Source organism: Rutidosis leptorrhynchoides, chromosome 10 (assembly GCF_046630445.1).
Source record: "Rutidosis leptorrhynchoides isolate AG116_Rl617_1_P2 chromosome 10, CSIRO_AGI_Rlap_v1, whole genome shotgun sequence".
NCBI lineage: Eukaryota > Viridiplantae > Streptophyta > Magnoliopsida > Asterales > Asteraceae > Rutidosis > Rutidosis leptorrhynchoides.
The window spans coordinates 353,860,224-353,880,002 of NC_092342.1; the positions used below are offsets into that span (position 1 = coordinate 353,860,224).

Genomic DNA, 19,779 nt, shown 5'->3' on the forward strand with positions numbered 1-19,779 from the left:
TTCGGACGGTTCGCTACCGTTATTCGGATGAAATATATTTTCGGGAAACAGTGTATGTTCTAACACTATTGTGATGGGGTACTATTGAAGGAAACGTTAAGCCTTGATAATTGGGTGCTCGTGAATATTAACTTTTAGAATGTATTACTATTTATCAATGATGAGAAATCTTGTGGTTCGACTTACTTTTACTCACTTACTTACTTAAACCTATGATTTCACCAACGTTTTCGTTGACAGATTTCTATGTTTTTCTCAGGTCCTTGAACATTAGGTGATACATGCTTCCGCTCATTCTTTTTGATACTTGCTTTGGATGTCGAGTATACTTGCATATGTGGAGCGTCTTTTGACTACTTTAAACTGTGTCGCACGTGTTTCATTTGTACTTTAAACATCGTTATGTACTAGTTATGAAAACTACTTTTGTAAACTTTGAAACATCCACACTTATGAAATGAATGCGACATATTTTCGGTCAAACTTTGTCTTAAAGACTTATGACCATGTAATGGGACCTACGTAGACGGCGCCGTCAAACATGATTTGGCCGGGTCGCTACAATTTTGTCTTAATTAAATAATTTAATTTTTCTTTTCTTTTCTTTTCTTTTCAAATCAGCTACTCCTGCTATTCTCGATTTCATTACTTCTTCACTTGCACATATCAAAATTAAAACCACATTATTAGATCTACTTTAATACCCCATTATTCATTCATAATCACAAATATAAAAGTTTGGATCTCGAAAACTAGATCTGAAAAAAAAAAACCCATAATCAATGATGATGATGAATCGATAATGGTGACGATAGGGAACGCCGGAATATCTGTTTTCCTTTTAAATCTTCGTGCAACGCCGTGAGGAGAACTGACGTTGTTGTGGATGTTTACTCCGACGAGTTCAGTTCGATGATGGTTGTTTACAATTGTTTTCGTTCTTGGTGATACAATTGGGTTTGACTCCTGAACAACTTCGTAATTTGAAGAACTTCAGGAGTCAAACCCAATTCTATCACTAAGAACAAAAACAATTGTAAACAACCATCATCGAACTGAACTCGTCGGAGTAAACATCGACAACAACAGCAGTTCTCCTCAAGGCGTTGCACGAAGATTTGAAAGGAAAACAGATATTCTGGTGTTCACTATCGTCACCATTATCGATTCATCATCATCGCTTCATCTTCATCGATTCATCATCATCGCTTCATCTTCATCATTGATTATGGGTGTTTTTTTTTTCAGATCTAGTTTTCGAGATCCAAAGTTTTGTATTTGTGATTATGAATGAATAATGGGGTATTAAAGTAGATCTAATAATGAGGTTTTAATTTTGATATGTGCAAGTGAAAAAGTAATGAAATCGAGAATAGCAGGAGTGAGTGATTTGAATAGAAAAAAAAAAGAAAAGAAAAAAAAAGAAAAATTAAATTATTTAATTAAGACAAAATTGCACGGGGGGTCCCTGTGGTTTGTTCGATACAACAACCGGGGTCCAAAAGAAAAAAGAATTATAAAAGGACAAGGTGAACAAATATGACCTTTATACCCTCACATGCTATGCACATGATGAAAGTTAACAGAAAAAGATAATGGTGTTAGGCAATTGGACCCCCCATGAAATTATTGCAAACTACAGTGACCCCCAAGGTGAAAAAATTCTTTTGGACTCCGTTTGTTAGTTCAAACAAACCACAGGGACCCCCATGCAATTTTGTCTTTTTTTTAAATTCGTAAGTTCCCCCCCCCCCCCCCCCCCCCCCCCCACCCCACCCAACAGCCGACTTTTTGTTACTCGGTTTAAGTCATCGGCCGTTTTTTCCATTACCATTTCTAGCCAAAATTTCAGTTTTAACCCTCTATTACCTTTTGACCTATTTTAACCCATTCATATTTTACAGTTTTATTTAATAACTTTTTCAATTTTTAACAACGTTTTTTGATTTTTTTTCTCGTTTTTCAAAAAGAAAAAACGCTCTCAACCTAAGGATACAAAACGATAAGAATAAAGACTCGAAACTAGGAAGCTTAGACAAACTAAAAAACTACATATCTATCAACGAACCTCTAACTTTAAAAAGCACGAAAGAACTGCGAGAGAACAAACAAACATTTATACGATACCAATAAACGAAACACAAAATTAGTGCAACGAGAAATCGCTACTCAAACATTAAAGGATCGCTTTCTTTATCTTACCGAGAGTACAAATGAATGACATTAATGTTTCTAAATAAGCTTGTCATCTTGAATCTTGACAAGTTTTACTTTTCTTTTTAATATTATGTGTGTTTTTGCCGTTGAAAAAAAAATCAATGTACTACTCTTTCAAGACCAACAAAATCAAAATTTAGTGATGAGTATGTGACACCGAAAAGTCTTATTAGGCCTACATGTACTTGACTTGTGGATACACGTTGAAACTTGTATACTTATCAACATTTTTACACTTTCTTTTATAAACGAATGAATATATGAATATATTTATATAAAATTTCAGAGTGGAATGTTGGAGTATATAATAGCAAAAAGGCAACCATGTGTTGTCCTTTTTTTTTTTTTTTTTGAAAGGCAAAATAATTTTATTAATATATAAATATATGTACATTATACATCCCCGAAAAGTAACAAACATCCAACGATTATAACTACTAGACAAATGGAATTAAAAACCGACTATAAGTAAAACCCCCAGGAGAGGGGACTCAACGAATCGAGTAGGGACACGAAGTAGTACACAGTGCTGATCGAGCAGCGACAAAGCATAAACTCCAAGGCCCGTTTAACCCCTGAAGATCTTGCCTTATAGAAGGTTAGCCACGAGAAGCATAGGGGATGCTGTGGGGTATTAGCCAATGCCCACTCTTGATGTAACAACGCAATACGAGCTCGGGTTAATGAGCCATTGTGACCATTGAATTTGAGCTTTCTTTATTCGACCCGAAATCCATTTAAAGGATGAAAGTTGGATATCCGCTAGAATTGAAGGTATGTCCCAGATTTGGTTTTGAAAGATTTTTAGGTTGCGATATCTCCAAATAGAATAACCGCAGACCCACTTGGTGGCTTCCCATATTTTTGAACCTATCGATGAGAGACTGGAGCTGCAGCTACTTGAAAATAAATCCGCGACGTTTAGTTCTGCCGGGGGAGAAAAATTCCACCATTTGTAAAAATCCAACCATATAGCTTTAACCTGGGGGCATGTGGCAAGAATATGTTCGGTTGTCTCGGACGAGTCTTGGCAGATATTGCAAAGAACCGAACCGAGGTCTAAACCACGTTTGTCAAGTTCGAGTTTAACTGGAAGTCGATGAAGTTTTGCTCGCCAAACGAAAAGTTCAACTTTTAATGGGACAGATCTGTTGCGTTTTGTAGGTGGTTTTACAGTTGAAGGTTGGAGACGAAGCATGTCTAAGTTTGCCGAAACTTGTTTGGTGAAAGAGTTATCCGAATCTGTTAGGGTGCAAAGCCACGAGTCTTCGGTAACGTTATTAGTATTCTGAGGTGGAGTAAAGTTCTCGATCAAACTTGATAGCTCCTCCATATCGCTGGCGCTTCTGCCCCTTGGAGAATGGAGCCAACTGCCATTGAATGAAAAGGATGACCCAGCTAAGTCCACCCGATCGAAGACGGTGCAACTTTTATCAGTATCAAGTGCAAAAAATCGGGGGTATTTTTCTTTCAGAATGAAGCTCCCAAGCCAACGGCCGTGCCAAAAAGCTGTGCGTTTTCCATCTTTTAGAAACCTGCAAAAAATATGCGAAAAATCCCATCCAGCTTTCTCGAAATCCTTAGTGATATTGATGATGTTAAACCAAGTGGCACCGAGTTTCTTAAACCTGCAAAAGTCGTTAGTGACAAGCCCACCGTCCCTACCGTAAATACTAGAAATCACTTTAGTCCAAAGTGAGCAAGATTCCGATTTGAACCGCCACCACCATTTTCCTAGCAAGGCTAGGTTTTTGGCGAAAAGCGATCCAATGTCTAAACCTCCCGAGTCGTAAGGTAGTAAAGTGTCATCCCATTTAACCCAACATATTTTCTTACCCGACCCGTACCCTCCCCAGAAAAAATTACAACGAAGCGATTCAAGTTGTTTTAAGATAGAGGACGGGGCTTTGAAGAGTGAAAAGTAATAAAGTGGAAGACTAGAGAGAACGGATTTTACCAATGTGAGCCGACCTCCGAAAGATAAAGTTTTTGATTTCCACTCCGCGAGTCGCTTTTTGAATTTGTCCACCACCGGAAGCCAATGAGTGGGTTTGTTCATCTTAACTCCTATGGGTAAACCTAAGTAGGTAAAAGGAAAATCACCCGCTTTACATCCGATTCTTAGAGCTATACTTTCCAAGTCCCCATTCGAAACACCAACACCGAATAGATTGCTTTTATGGAAGTTAACTTTTAGACCCGAGAGATCTTCAAAGCACTTGAGAATTTTCATGGTGTTCAATATGTTGTGACGGGACCACTCACCAAAAAAGATGGTATCGTCGGCGTATTGTAAGTGCGAAATTATGACTTTTTCTTTACCGACTTCTATCCCTTTGAAATGCCCCGACAACATGGCACGCTTTACAAGGAGGTTTAAACCTTCCGCCGCAATTATGAATAAAAAGGGGGAGAGTGGGTTACCTTGCCTAACACCTCGTTCCGGGGTGAATTCACGGGTTGGGGATCCGTTAACGAGAATGGATATTGAGGCGGAGCTAAGGCATGCGAAGATCCATTTTTTCCATCTATTACCGAACCCGATATTCTCCATGGTTTCCATCAAGAAGTCCCATTTTAGGCAATCAAAAGCCTTTTCGAAATCTACCTTGAAAATGAAACCTTTTCTTTTTTGTCGTTTGAGTTCATCGATAGTTTCGTTTGCGATGAGAACCCCATCGAGAATAAATCTTCCTTTCAAGAATCCACTTTGTTCGGAACCTACGAGTTTGTGGATAACCTTTTCGAGTCTCTTTGAAAGAACTTTTGCCACAATTTTATAGTAAGACCCGATAAGGCTAATGGGGCGAAAGTCACTGGGGGTTAGCGGGTTATGTTTTTTGGGGATGAGTGTGGTAAAGGAAGCATTACACCCCTTGGAGAATTCCATATTTGACCAAAACCAGTTGAAAGCGTTAACTACATCATTCTTCACTAACCACCAATATTTTTTGTAGAATTTCAAATTGAAACCGTCCGGACCGGGTGCTTTAGAGCTACTACAACAACGAATTGCCTCCCAAATCTCGGATTCACTAAAGGGGTTTTCGAGCATCTCATTATCATTGTCGTTTAAGATCTTTGATTGAAGGTTGAAAGAGCATGAAGAATCATTATTAGCTTTGAAGATGTTCGAGTAATGGTTGAAGATTTCATCTTTAATTGCGTTTGGTTCCTCCGACCAACAACCATTAATTGAAATGCCGAAAATATTATTTTTCGTGTTTCTCCTTTTGACGTAATTGTGGAAGAACTTTGAGTTTTCGTCTCCCTCAAGGGACCATTTGATGCGGGCTTTTTGTTTAAGCATTTTACATTTGATTTTCTCTTTTTCAATCCATGCTTTACGTTCGTTCAACCACGTATCCCTCTCGGTTTGAGATAAAATTCTGATATGAGCATTCTTTTCCCATTCGCTAACCGAATCTGCTAGTTCTTGGATCTCGATATCGAGTTTACCAAAGTTTGTTTTGCTCCAATCGTTGAGTGCTTTTTTCACGTTTTTTAGCTTATTTCGAAGTATGCAATCACCACGGTTACCACCGACATGTAAATTCCATGCATTTGAAATGACTTCCACCGAACCCTTATCATCGAGCCAAGCGTTGAATACTCTAATTGGCTTTGGGCCAAAGTCGATGATTCGGTCTCGGAGAATTATTGGGCAATGGTCGGAGGTGAATCTATCCAAGGTGTTTGCGAAAAGAGTTGGCCAGATATTATGAAACTTGCTGGAGACAAGGAAACGATCTAACTTACTGAATTTTAAACCGTCTCCGCTGATTCTCGTGAACTTTTGGCCGCCAAGAGGTATTTCAATTAAACAGCACTTATTGATGAAATCGTTGAACATATCCGACCAGGGTTTGTTGAAGTCGCAATTTAATCTTTCGTCTAAACCTCTAACCTCGTTAAAATCCCCGCAAAGTAACCAAGGCATGTCTTTAAAGTTGAGAAGATTTTCTAAACTTTCCCACATTAGTTTCTTCTTGGCGGTGTTATGTGGTCCGTAGACATTGACAAAAGCTATTTCTTCATCGATACCTTTCCAATGTCCTTTGATAGTTAAAAAGAATTCGCCTTCGATCGCTTGATTGACATTAAAAACATCAGTGTTCCAGACTAACAACATCCTACCCGAGAAACCTACTGCATGTTTTTGTATGTACTTGAAGTTTTCAGAACCCCAAAAATTCTCTATTACTTTGTCTTCGATCTCACCACACTTGGTTTCCTGGAGTGCTAGCACCTGTGGTTTTTCTTGTCTACGGAGTTTTTGAATCCAATCCTTTCGATCATCCTGTCCAATACCACGAATGTTAAGAGATAAGATATTCATTATGAAAACAATGACTTACCGAGGGTTGGAGGTAGATCAACAATGTTGATCCGCTTTCCAACGAATGCCGATCTCTTTTCCGAGCTCTTTATGGTTGAGGCTGCCGATGGATCCCGAAGAGTTACCTTTCCTGGAACGAGAGAGACCATTGGAAGAAGCTTCATTGATGTGTTTCGATGATGTGTTTTTATCTTTCAATTTCTTTCGATTGTTGGTAGGGAGTTTCTTGATAGAGTTGAAAGCATCTGAGAGCTTTTGGAGATCAAGGTCAATAATTGGTGATTGGTTTGATGCAGCGTTGGTTGCCAAAACAGTGTCAGTGTTTAAGTTATGCTCGGGGTTGGGATTAGGGATTGTTGGGTTAACTGAGTTTGGATCGGGGATAGGTTCGGCAGTTGAAATGGGATTGTGAATATCATTACTGGGATTAGCTGCGGGTTGATCCGGGATATTAATAATGGGTTGGGTAGACTTTGGTGTAATAATGGGCTCAGGAATTGGGCTAGAGGGTTGATGAGGTGAATTGGGTTTAGGGGGAGTAATGGGCCTGGAGGTATTGATTGGGCTCGTCACCGTGTTAAAAATAGTTGAAGGGTCAGGGGTATTTTGGTTACCGTTATTCTCGACATTAATGAAGGTATCGGGAACATGAGGGGATTTATTGCTCTGTGAAAAAATCTTGTTAGTTTCGAGGCGTTTTGATTCGGAAGACAAACCGTTTGTTCCACCTTTATTGTGCTTTGTTTCGACCGGTGCCGGAGTATGACTGTTGCAATCAGAAAAAGAACCATGACCTTCAATGTTGACGTTATCGGAATCTGGATTTAGGGGCGGAAAGGAATCGTTCACCGATTTTATCCCATCATCGTTACTAGACGTGTAACCATCACTTTCACTAGAGTTGGAAGTATCATCCGACGTGTATGAATCCGAATCCGAGACAATTTCCACAATGTCGTTAGTATCTTCGATAACATGGACATAGACGAGTTGAGTGCCTACCAAAAGTCTGACATACCCACTAACAATCATTGGATCCCAAATTTTGATGAGGACTTTACCTTTAACAAGATTCTTAGCTTCTAAAAGGTTGCAGTTTTGTGTGTCGAGGGGTTCTCCCCACCATAAAGCAATTGATTTGAAAGTGTTTTCATTCCAGCATATCGTTGGGACGCCTGTGATCGTGACCCAGGTGAGTCGACCCGGGGGGTTATCCTGGATATTCCAAGGTTTAAGGGAATCCAACCAATCACGAATGGGATGATTTTCATTCTCCAAAATATTGGTAACCATTGCCTTGTTGTTTAAGATTAGTAACACAGAGACTCCACCTAAATACTTAATGTTACAGTCGTGTAAACTCGCTGCAATGCAGACTTCTTCAATGCATTCAAGTGTTTCAATCTTCTTGACCACACCACCGATGGCGTTTTCAAGATATTTGACGTTGGTTTCGCAATCCTTTGCTTGAGTTACTCTTTTTGTTTTTGATTTTATTTCCTGCCCTTGTTGATGGATAGTTGGGTTGTCGATAATTACTTCTTTGAAGAGCCTCTCATCCACGTAAGAGTTGTTCATGAAGATCTTTTTGAAGGGTCTAGGTTTAGTCGGCAGTGGGTTTTGAGTTTGCTGCTTTGAGTTTCTCTCTTTGGCAATAAAAACTTTGAAGTGATTTCCATCGATAATAATGGTGTTTAGTTTTCTTGCCATGAATTCTTTGTCATTGACATCTTCGAATCGAACAAACCCAAATCGTTGGCCACTTTTAAGCTTTTTGAAGGGAACAAAAACTTCCTTAACGATACCGAATGGTCTGAAGATATTCCAAAGTCCAGCGATGTTTAGGTGTTCTGGAAAATTGTGAAACATAAAAGAGGTGAGGTTCGATGGTAGGTTTGAGTTGTGTTGATGTGATTTTGGGGTATTAATCTTAATCGGCGATTGATAGGTTTGATGGCCAGATCCATATTTTTTTATCAGATCCTTCGCCTGGGAGATGGAGGTATTAGGTATGATGTTGGGATCGTGCAAGAAGGGATGGTTAGAGTTGCTCTTGTGTTTTGAGATGGATGTAGATCGTCTTTTTCGGGTGACCTCGACCCATACACCTTCTTCAGCTGCAGTAGTTGTTGGAGGGTTATTGTGATTGTTGACGGCGGGTATTGGTGGCGGTGGTGGGAGATGGCTGTCGTTGTTGGAGGTGAAGGGTGGAGCCGACGGTTTGTGGTGGTGACCGTCGGTGTTCTTTGGTGGCGGTGGGGGATTGGGGGTGAAAGGGGAGGTTGTTGGAGGGTTATTGTGATTGTTGACGGCGGGTATAGGTGGCGGTGGTGGGAGATGGCTGTCGTTGTTGGAGGTGAAGGGTGGAGGTGGCGGTTTGTGGTGGTGACCGTCGGTGTTCTTTGGTGGCGGTGGGGGATTGGGGGTGAAAGGGGAGGTAGGGATTGGGAGCATTTTTAGATCCGAATTAATGGTTGTTAACGCTGGTCCACTCTTCATTAAGTTGAATCCATTTCGCTGTTCCGAACATATATACGCTGTTACGTTGGTGTTTGGCAACCATGTGTTGTCCTACCTAATGAATTTGGCAACATCACATACGAAGCATAACATATATTCCCGGTTAGGTCAACTCATAAACATCGTTCTCATCCTTTTATTTTTCCTAACTTTTATGTAATTAAGGGTAGTGAAAAAAAAAACTAAATAATATAAAAAAATACTTAATATGCAATGAAATGAATGTATTCTCAACTTCAGTCAGGGCCGTCTCAACAATTCGAAGGTCATAGGCGAAAACAAAAATAAGCCCTCACACACGTTTAATTTTTTAATACATATAAAAAGATAATACTTAAATTTATCAATTTGTATAAACTTACAATGCATTTAACTATTCAAAATAACAATATTACAACTTTTTTATTTAACTAAATAGAATATTTTGAGAAATATATATATATATATAATTTTAGGCCCTTCAAATTTTTTGGGCCCTAGGCGGTTGCCTATCTTGCCTATGTCCAAAGACGTCTCTGACTTCAGTAATAAAAATATTTGTACAAAACCTTAAATCATTTGAGTATATTTAGAAAAACCAAACAACTAGTAGTTAAATGCTTACATCAAAATCTAGCTGCTGAAATAAAACGGATATGTTTTCAAATAGTAATATTTATAGGATATATTACAAAAAATGATTTTTTAAAATAAAAAATTACAAAAATAGGGAAACCGGCATTTCAAATGCCGGTTTGTGACTTGTCACTCCAAACCGACATTTCAAATGCTGGTTTGCCTATGTGGCATTTTTTTTTTTTAGATCTTACAAACTCATTGTAAGCTCATTTTGTTTTGAAAGGTTTTAAAGCTCATTTTGTTTTGAAAGGTTTCAAAACAAAACTCGATATATTTTGGTACAGAGTAATACATATAGTTGACTAAAGTTTACGAGTAATACATATAGTTTTAAAGCTCGTTTTGTTTTGAAAAGTTTTTTACTCGTAAAATTTAGGTAACTATATGTATTACTTTGTATCAAAATATATCGATATTTGTTTTGAAATCTTTCAAAACAAAATGAGCTTTAAAATCTTTCAAAACAAAACGAATATATCACGAGTTTGTAGGATCTAAAAACAAACCGGCATTTGAAATGCTGATTTGGGATGACAAGTTGCAAACCGGCATTTGAAATGCCGGTTTCTCTATTTTTGCAATTTTTTATTTTGAAAAATCATTTTTATAATATACCCTATAAATATTACTATTTTACAAAAATAAAGAAATCAGTAAAACGATTTATTTGTTTAAGGTCGGATCTGTTAATAAATTTCATCCGTTATGAATTTAAACATTTAGCTAAAAATTTAAAGGAAGTCACATGACAGTTGTAAATATTTAGAAGAGAACATGCATATTACGAGAAACATTCCCCACATGGGATGGATGCCTGACTCGATCCTTCCGAACTTAATAACGGCTAACCCTAACATGGAAGGAAACTTTAGAGTGTGAATCACACGAATATATGAATATTTACTATTTACCATCTAAAAAATAAAAAAAAAAAACTAGAAGAGATAAATCTTTATTTGCTCTTATGACACTTAACTTCTACGTACTCCGTATTTGTTAGTGTAGGGATGTTTTTGGTAACTTTTTTTTGTTAAGTTATACGGAGTATATTTTAAACCACCTAAGTGTAGACTTGTGACTAATGGCGGATGTTAGGGGTGGCATAGATGGGCCAAAGCCCTTCCAAAAAATTGGGCTATTACCATTAATTTTATATAGTATGGATAAAAAAAATTATATATCATATATGGGCCCTTCTAAAAAAAATTAACCTGACCCAATTACTTCAACCGATCAAATAAATTTAAACCTCGCCTCTTGATCGTCTCTTCGTTGTCACTTCTCATCTGATCAAAATAAATTATCTAAAAGGTTAGTGTTTCTCTTTTATTATTTAACTAGTGAAATGACCCGTAAAATTATGGGTTTGTTTAAACGAAATAATTTAATGACATGTTTTAGGTATTAAGTGAATGCAAATGTTAAACTCATTTATTTTAATGACCCGTTTAACTAAGAAGTTTGTCGTTGTTTTTACAAATATATAGAGACATGCATTTTCGCATACATATGTAACGTAATTAATTTCGAAAAAAGAATCCATATTTGAATATTAATAATATAATAATTATAATTATTATATTAAAAGTAAATAATAATAATAAAGTTCGCTTAAAGTTGAATATTTATATTTATATTTTTAATAATAATAATTATTATTAGTAATAATAAATGCCTTTTAAACTTTTTTAAAAAATTAAAATTACAATTTAGGAGAGATTAATATTTCCTTTTATAAAAGATTTTGTATTATTTTTTTAATTAAATTAATATATAATTATGACATCATCATTATGAAAAGTAAAATGTAATTACTTTAATTAAATCATCATTTTAGAGCTTTATATGAATATATAGATATAGATAAATGTTATCAAAACTAGAATTTTGAGTTTCAGATACCATACTATACATACAGACTACATTAATGGACATCGGTGGTGCAATTGTGCCTTTTTTATTGTTACTCCGTATTACTTATTAGGGAATAGGGAATTAGGGATTTAGGGTTTAAAAAATATTAATTTTGGCATTATTTGTATTACCGTATACATGAATCATGAATTGATGATATATATATATATATATATATATATATATATATATATATATATATATATATATATATATATATATATTAATTTTAAATACATTGTGTGGCCAGTGACCTTATAAACTAAGCATCTAAAGACTAAAGTATTTTAATTTTTAAACTGATTCTTATTTCTTATTAGTTTCAATTATAGGTTATAACAAATTAACAATGAGTCAATGACAGTTAACTAGCTATGATAATGTAATTTGTAAACTCGTCAAGATTAATAGATTAATAGAGTCAGTGAGTAACTAATATTACTGTTTTTGTAGATTGAAAACAATAGTAGGTCATGATTTTCTAATTTGGGTTGCACTTCTTCATTTAAGCAGGAGCTATTATGGCAATGTAACAAACGATTTTTTTCGTTTTATAAGAGAAAGCCCGATGACACAACGAACAACATAAATCAAGAGAGTAAACGTGCCAAAGCTTCAACAATTGATCCCGAACAACATCGAAATCAACCAGAGATCAATATTACTGAAACACTTGATCCGAACATCAGGACTACAAATCTTAATTTTTTGGAGAGAGATCCTGGAAATAGAAAACACATGTGGGAGTATCACGTTAATTATAGGAAATTAATTAGAAGGAAATATTTAGAAATGGGTCCATATCAAATTCATTTAGAAGTGTACCCTTCTAAATTTGGGCATAAGCATACTCGTAGGTTTCAGTATTCATGGTTTAAGAAATTTTCGAATTGGTTAGAGTATTCTCCTACAAAAGATGTTGTGTATTGCTTTCAATGTTACTTGTTTGAAGACAAACATAATGTTCGTAATGGGGCAGACACATCTACAGTCAAAGGATTCGATAACTGAAAAAGGTACATGATGGAGAAAAGTGTTCATTTCTTAAGCATATCCGTGGTTCATCACATAAAGATGCTACTGTATACAGTGAGAACCTATTAAACCAAGCATCACACATTGACGCTATCATAGAGAAACGAAGTAAAGAGAACATCTTACTGAATCGTTTGCGGTTGAAAGCTACAGTTGACATTGTTCGTTGGCTAACCTTCCAGGCTTGTGCTTTTCGTGGACATGATGAGACTCATAACTCAAAAAATAGAGGTAACTTTCTTGAATTGTTTCAGTTTTTAGCTTCATACAATGATGAACTTGCCAAGGTTGTATTAGAGAACGCCCCCTATAATTCAAAATTTATAGTCGGTCGATCCAAAAGGAAATCTTAGGGATTATTGCAAACAAGGTTCGGAAACATATTCGTAATGAAGTGGGTAATTTGTACTTTTGTGTCATGGTTGATGAATCCCGAGATGAGTCTAAAAAAGAGCAAATGACGATAGTTCTAAGGTTTGTTGATAATGATGGTGTTATTAGAGAACGGTTTTTAGATCTTGTACATGTTAGTGATACCACGTCATTAACCCATAAAACATGTGTGTGGAAACAACTTTTGCAATATGAGTTTGATACTAGTAAAATTCGTGGTCAAGGTTATGATGGTGCTAGTAATATGAGAGGGGAGTGGAATGGGTTACAAGCACTAGTTCATAAAGATAGTCCTTATGCATACTACGTTCATTGCTTTGCACACAGATTGCAACTTGCCTTAGTAGCTGCTGCAAGAGAAGTTGTGCCGCTTCATCAGTTTTTCTCAAATTTGACTTTCATTACTAATGTTATTTGTGCTTCAAGTAAGCATCATGATGAGTTGCAAAAAGCTAAGTCAAATGAGATTAAACGGTAATTAGAACTAGGTGAAATTGAAACGGGGAAATGAGGTAATCAAGTAGGGACTTTAACACGAGCTGGTGATACACACTGGGGTTCTCATTTTAATTATGTTTGTAACTTGATTAGGATGTTTAATGCTACTCGTGAAGTTCTTGAAAGTATAATTAAAGATGGATCTTTAGCTTCTCAACGTGGTGATGCTATTTAGCTTACATGTATCTGAATTCGTTTGAGTTTGTATTTATTCTTCACTTGGTGAAGGAAATAATGGGAAAAACTGATATTCTTTCTCAAGCTCTTCAGAAGAAAAATCAAGATATTGTTAATGCTATTAAGTTAATTTCTGTTACCAAAAAAAGTCTCAATGATTTTAGAAATGATGGTTGAGATTCATTATTTGAGAAAGTAATGTTGTTTTCAGAGAAACACCAAATAGATATCCCTGATATGAATGCTCTTTATAAATCAACCTGTTATCGTCCTCGTCGACAAGATAACCATATTACTATTGAGCACTATTATCGTGTCGATCTATTTATTGGCACCGTGGACAAGCAATTGCAGGAGCTCGACAATAGATTCAATGACCATGCCATAGACTTATTAACTCTCAGATCTTCTCTGCTTCCCAAAAAAGATAATGAAATGCTTGATATTGATAATGTTTGTCTCCTTGTTGAGAAATATTATCCTACAGATTTCACGGAACAAGAGATGGACCATTTCATATATCAGTTGGACCTTTTTAGAATTGAGATGCCAAATAACCCAAAGCTTAATGTTTCGACTATCACACAACTATGCACCAATCTTGTGGAAACTAACAAATGTCAGTCGTATTATTTGGTTTATCGATTGATCAGACTCATATTGACACTTCCAGTTTCAACAGCAACGATCGAGAGGGGATTTTCAGCAATGAAAATATTTAAGAATCGACTCTAGAACAAGATGTCTGATGATTTTCTTGCATCTAACTTGGTGGTGTACATTGAAAAAGAAATTGCGGAAATATTTGATTCACAATCTGTCATAGATGACTTTAAAAACGTCATAGGTCGTCGGGCCGAATTATAATTTTATTTTGCTTTTGTGACTCATGTAGGAACATGTAGTGTTGTTACAACAGCTCTTTTGTGACTATGGTAGGAACATGTAGTGTTGTTACAGCAGCTCTTATGTAACTAATGGGTTGTATATTATCAACTTTAATAAGTTTTTGTTTGGCTGTGCAGCCCATCGCCTTTGTGTTGTTACAACAGCTCTTTTACCTCTCCATTTTATTGACTTGCTTAATTGTAAACTCATATATATGCATAATCAAACGAGATATAAAGTAACATTACACCGTGTATAATTGGCCATTCCGGAAAATGTCTTCAAGATCCGCCTGTTTCTTGTGTATTTTTACTCGATGGGTTTGTTTCCCTCTTCAGAGATTACATATAACCCCTGATGTGTTTGTAAGATTTCTACCCTCGGGGTATTGGGGAAGTTGGTTGTCTCCCGTCAGTGGCGAATCCAGGATGAAATTCTATTGGGGTCCAAAATCAAAGCTAAATATATTTAAAAGATACTTTAGTGGTAATTTACCTTTAAGAATACATAAATTCTAAAAATATATGAGGTCCTTTAGTTAAATTTAGTGGTGTCCTATATAATTTGAAGAGTAAAAGGTAAAAAAAAAAAAAAAAAAAAATCCAAGGTTGTGGGGTCATAGGACCCCACAAGGCTACATGTAGAATCGCCCCTGTCTCCCGTACTAGGTTAAGTTTTATCAACTATTATTAAATTTTAGATATTGTTTGTCACATGGTATTTCGCCTACATTTTATGTGTAGGTGTTCGGTGAGATTGACGACTGAAATTTTAAGGGTTTCTTGTTGGTTTAGGTTGTAATCGATTTTCATCGTATGTCACACGTTGACTTTTTCACATGTAAGTTAAGTCGACGATTTACTTTCGGATGAATTACTCGATTCGTGTCATGCGAAGACGCGGTTGTTGTTGTTGTATTACTTTATGGTTGTTTATTGTATGTATAATCTCACCAAGTAGTTCAAACCTAGTCCATTATTGTCGCTAAGGTTCGAATCAATTCGTAAATATCTTTGCATCTATTCACTTTAAAAAAAAAATTATGAAAAAGTAAAAGAATTTATAATAAATCTTGCAGCTGCAAATCTGCAATCCGAGTTTTTTACCCGTCGTCACCATTTTAATTGATCGCTCATTCTTCCACTGTATCACAAAAACCCTAATAAATACTCATATACCGATACCGAAGCATCACCAAATCAAAACGATTTACAACAATTGATAGCAACCCTAATAATAATGGCTGAAAAACCTCAACCGGTTCAAGTATTGTACTGTGGTGTCTGCGGGTTACCCGCCGAGTACTGCGAATTCGGACCCGATTTTGAAAAATGCAAACCATGGTTGATCCAATTTGCTCCCCAGGTTTACCCTCATCTTCTTCAAGGTAAAGCTTTCATTTTGCTTACTTTTATTGTATTTATTTGAAAAACCCTGCAATCAGTATTTTTCAATATTATGATATGCTTATTTTTTTTATTATTTATTTATGTATTTATTTTTTATGAAATGATGATCCAGATGCAACTGGGAAGGATATAGAGACGGTTTCGAATCAACTTCAGTCGTCTTCAATTTCTGATGGCAATTCTGCTTCTGGTAATATTGATTTTGTTTGCTATTTTAATTGTAGTTGATTAATATATTGATTCAAAATTTCAATATTGTGTTAAATTCTGAAAATGATAAAAAGGTGAATTATATCTACTTACATACAGAATTTAGAGTGAGAAAGATAAACCTGAAAGATGCAAAATATTCATTGTCTGGTTATATATACATGTGTATATATCAATGTAGTGAATATATATCATGTGCTTTGTGTATATTATTAGTGTATATCAGTTCTCTGTGTATATTAGTGTATGAATGTATATGTACGTTTATGTGTTTGTTTGCTTATTGTTGCAACGTATATTACTCGAAGAAATATATCGTTCTACTTGTTTATTTTCATATTTTTCTGATATGGTATACATGACATCCAATCCCAAGTTAGTGTTCATTTTAAGTTTTTCTACATCCTAAATAGTACTCTTTTGAGCCTGAATGTGAACAGCTTCAATGGTGTATACTTTTACATAAAATTTATAGCAGGTGACAATAATGAATTATAAGTAAATGAAATGGGTGAACCTTGTTTCTTCAAAGTATTTGAATGATCATTCTTGTTAATGCTCTTATATATAATGACAATATTCGGTATTTGTACGCATGAAAAAATAAAACTTATTTGACTGAGTACCCAACAGTTTCAAGTTATAATTATTACTGTAGTATTCACGAATCTTTGTCAGTTTTCGTTATTCAGCAAGCATACTTCATAGGGTGTATACATTGTTTTTAAAAAAATTGTCGTAAACTTGTTTTAAGTACTAACATGTGATGTGATCTATAAAAGTCACAACATACTTTAAACTTATCTGCCATAATTGAAGTAGGGGCTGCGAAGACGTATAAACTTGCTTACTTGGATTGAAGCGAAACTTTTTGTGAATTATCAAAATAAGATAGACGTAAATATAGACAATTGTGATATTCTTCATTTGCACCAACACCATGTATGAACTCTTGAACTGAAAAGAAAACCCATCTGGTTTATTGCGATTCTGTTTTCAAGATATTGTGCACTTGTATTGGTGTGCTTGTATTTGTGCCATTTATTTATTTAGTTGTACTTTAACAATTTTCTGTTTGGCCAAGATCACATACAGTTGAAGACTGTATACATAGTGCAATATAAATATTTCTCAAGAAACTTGTTTATTCTCAATTGCAATGATTGAGGTTATATATATTAGGGCTTCATTTGACATATGTTTAGGTAATTAGTATATTAAACCTTTTATTTCTTCGGATTGAGTGATTCTCCGTGGATGTTGTCATCCAAATGTTCTTTGCAATCTTTATTAGACTTTTAAAAACATAATAAAATTTATTTATATAAAAGGCTTAATTATGCATGATTAATTAGGCTTTAAATAATCAGTTGCAGGCTCTTCAGTACCAAAGCAGGAACCAATAAAGAGACTTCCAGGGGGAAAGGTAAAAAAGAAGGTAAGAATTGGACAAGTTCTGTTTACGATGTTCATGTAATCATCTGTATTGTATTTATACTTATACTAATTATTATATTTCACTTATTTTTCGGCGGCCTTGATGTAGTTGTTTTAATTGCTTAAAATAACTTTGATGAATTTGTTTTGTAGGATAAACAAGAAGTTATAATCGAGAAGGTGACCCGCAACAAGCGAAAGTCTATCACTACTTTGAAAGGCCTTGATCTTTTTGGTAAGCACAATGCTGCATCAGAGTTTTTACGTCGTCGTTGATGGTTGATCGTATAGTTGTTACTTGTTTATAAATTTCCCATGTTATCTGGTACTTTTAACCTAACTACCTCCACTAAAACCAAAGGGCCGTCGGCCTGGTGGTATCGAGGGGCCCCTATGTCCTTGAGGTCATGGGTCCAAATCCGGGGGTGGACATATGTATATATTCATGTAAAAATCGTGTCGAGTGTGTGTTTGCCTTAAAAAAAAAAGAATTTATCTCCACTGAGTTGCACCTTTCACATGGACTAGCTAACTTAAGATCATCTGGGCGTCAACTTGATGTTGAAAGAGGTGATAGCAACAGTTCTATGTGAACTAAACATGGCAATTTGGACTCGTTTACTAATGAATGGATCAATACGGGTTATGGTATATCTATATCAGGTCAAATGGGTTAAGTCAATTGGTTTAATCAACGAAGAAATAAGTGATCTGAATTGTATTTAACCTTTTAATAATAATCAGTTTATCAGAAATGAAAGGTATTATCATATTGAGCACATTCTTTCATTACATATATTAAATTTCAAAAAGGTGGATATTAAAACATGTACACTGGTAAGCACAAGTTGACCCAACTGTTTTTAACCTGCACGCTAAAAGGACCTGGTATTCTACCAGCCCATGTTTCCACATAAAATTTGTACACCAGGTATCGAGAATCACATCTCAAACGTTACGCGTAAGGTCATCTGTTTATATTGTTTGGCGGTTGTTTTACGTGTTCAGTTAAAGCTTTCACATTTAATTGTTTCTAATTTCTTGTATTCTCATAACTATAACGCATTATTTATAGGTGTTAAACTAAGTGATGCTTCAAAGAAGCTTGGAAAGAAGTTTGCTACAGGAGCTTCTGTTGTTAAGGTACAATTTCATTTGTTGTCTGCACACTTGACAAGTTTCTATAATATTTGAATATTCTATTCATCTGACAAATAAAATAATTGTGAACAGGGGCCAACTGAGAAAGATCAAATTGATGTGCAAGGAGACATAGCATATGACATTGTGGAATTTATCACACATACTTGGCCTGATGTAAGCAGTAGATAATTACTGTAATTTCGTACTTCCGTGTGTCATGCGTGTCATCATCTTATTCTGTGTTTGTAAAATGCAGGTTCCTGAGAGTGCAATTTTCTTTATTGAAGATGGGAAAAAGGTTCCTGCGGTTTAAGTTCTGGAAATTTGGTATGGGATTTACCTTTCGACGACTGTCAGGATATTTGAAACTCTCTAAATGTATCCCTGATAGAAAACTCTGTTTTTGCTGTTCAGAAACCCAACTGTTATATACCATGTTGAGCGTTTCCCTCATCATGATATAATCATATGATCTAACAGCACATGTGTATGATTTTGCATTGAGTTGTTTGTTTTTGTTTTTTTTACTCAGCAGTCAGCAGACCTTATTTAGGTCTTATGTTTGGGGCGGTCTCACATTTTTGCTGCAGATTGTTTATTTTTCAAAGGCAAAAATGATATTTTATTTTGTTTGTAATCTCCCACGTTTAGAAATATGATTCTAATTATTGCAGACAAAATATAAAAGGCAAATAAACCTAATTGATATTGCAACTTTTGTGAATTTATTAATTTGGGAGTTGATTCATCCACGCCACATGTTATTCTATACATACTGTTTAATATAAAGTGACTATTAAACCCTAATATAACTTGAACAATCAATTTAAATTTAAGCGCTCTCTTTAACCACCCATCATCTTGCGTTTAGCGTGTACAAACTTTAATCTACATTGTTAATTGTTATCTTTGAGACTGATACTCACTGATATGCATATGCAAAAGATGTAGAAAACTCAATTCACAACAACTGTAACTCTA

The 19,779-nt window shown here is 35.4% G+C and overlaps 3 protein-coding genes across 4 annotated transcripts; all 3 read left to right on the forward strand.

The window, feature by feature from the left end:
* Positions 1 to 11,621: 11,621 nt before the first annotated feature.
* Positions 11,622 to 12,619, forward strand: LOC139871503 (uncharacterized). Its single transcript, XM_071859204.1, has 2 exons — positions 11,622 to 11,642; positions 12,167 to 12,619. Exons 1-2 carry the CDS (start codon positions 11,622 to 11,624, stop codon positions 12,617 to 12,619), a joined length of 474 nt encoding a protein of 157 aa, XP_071715305.1.
* Positions 12,620 to 13,768: 1,149 nt separating this feature from the next.
* Positions 13,769 to 14,446, forward strand: LOC139871504 (uncharacterized). The gene is made up of 2 exons (XM_071859206.1): positions 13,769 to 13,859; positions 13,923 to 14,446. Exons 1-2 carry the CDS (start codon positions 13,769 to 13,771, stop codon positions 14,444 to 14,446), a joined length of 615 nt encoding a protein of 204 aa, XP_071715307.1.
* Positions 14,447 to 15,637: 1,191 nt separating this feature from the next.
* LOC139872542 (translation machinery-associated protein 22-like) lies at positions 15,638 to 19,325 on the forward strand. 2 transcript variants are annotated; one of them, XM_071860432.1, is made up of 7 exons: positions 15,638 to 15,986; positions 16,121 to 16,198; positions 17,589 to 17,656; positions 17,809 to 17,890; positions 18,731 to 18,798; positions 18,889 to 18,972; positions 19,055 to 19,325. In XM_071860432.1, the coding sequence occupies exons 1-7, from the start codon at positions 15,839 to 15,841 to the stop codon at positions 19,109 to 19,111; spliced, it is 585 nt and encodes a 194-aa protein (XP_071716533.1). In that variant the 5' UTR covers positions 15,638 to 15,838; the 3' UTR covers positions 19,112 to 19,325. The 2 variants fall into 2 exon arrangements, with proteins under 2 accessions (XP_071716533.1, XP_071716534.1); XM_071860433.1 differs by having other exon boundaries at positions 17,595 to 17,656.
* The last annotated feature ends 454 nt before the right edge of the window (positions 19,326 to 19,779 follow it).

Excerpts from the sequence above, each read along its gene's own strand:
- LOC139872542 (XM_071860432.1), top strand. The coding sequence starts at position 15,839 with ATGGCTGAAAAACCTCAACCGGTTCAAGTATTGTACTGTGGTGTCTGC. Across the intron at positions 16,199-17,588 it reads TGATGGCAATTCTGCTTCTG|TTGCAGGCTCTTCAGTACCA; the intron begins GTAATATTGATT and ends TTAAATAATCAG. Across the intron at positions 18,973-19,054 it reads TCACACATACTTGGCCTGAT|GTTCCTGAGAGTGCAATTTT; the intron begins GTAAGCAGTAGA and ends TGTAAAATGCAG.
- LOC139871504 (XM_071859206.1), top strand. The coding sequence starts at position 13,769 with ATGGGAAAAACTGATATTCTTTCTCAAGCTCTTCAGAAGAAAAATCAA. Across the intron at positions 13,860-13,922 it reads AATTTCTGTTACCAAAAAAA|AGAAACACCAAATAGATATC; the intron begins GTCTCAATGATT and ends TGTTGTTTTCAG.
- LOC139871503 (XM_071859204.1), top strand. The coding sequence starts at position 11,622 with ATGGACATCGGTGGTGCAATT. Across the intron at positions 11,643-12,166 it reads TGGACATCGGTGGTGCAATT|AGAAAGCCCGATGACACAAC; the intron begins GTGCCTTTTTTA and ends TCGTTTTATAAG.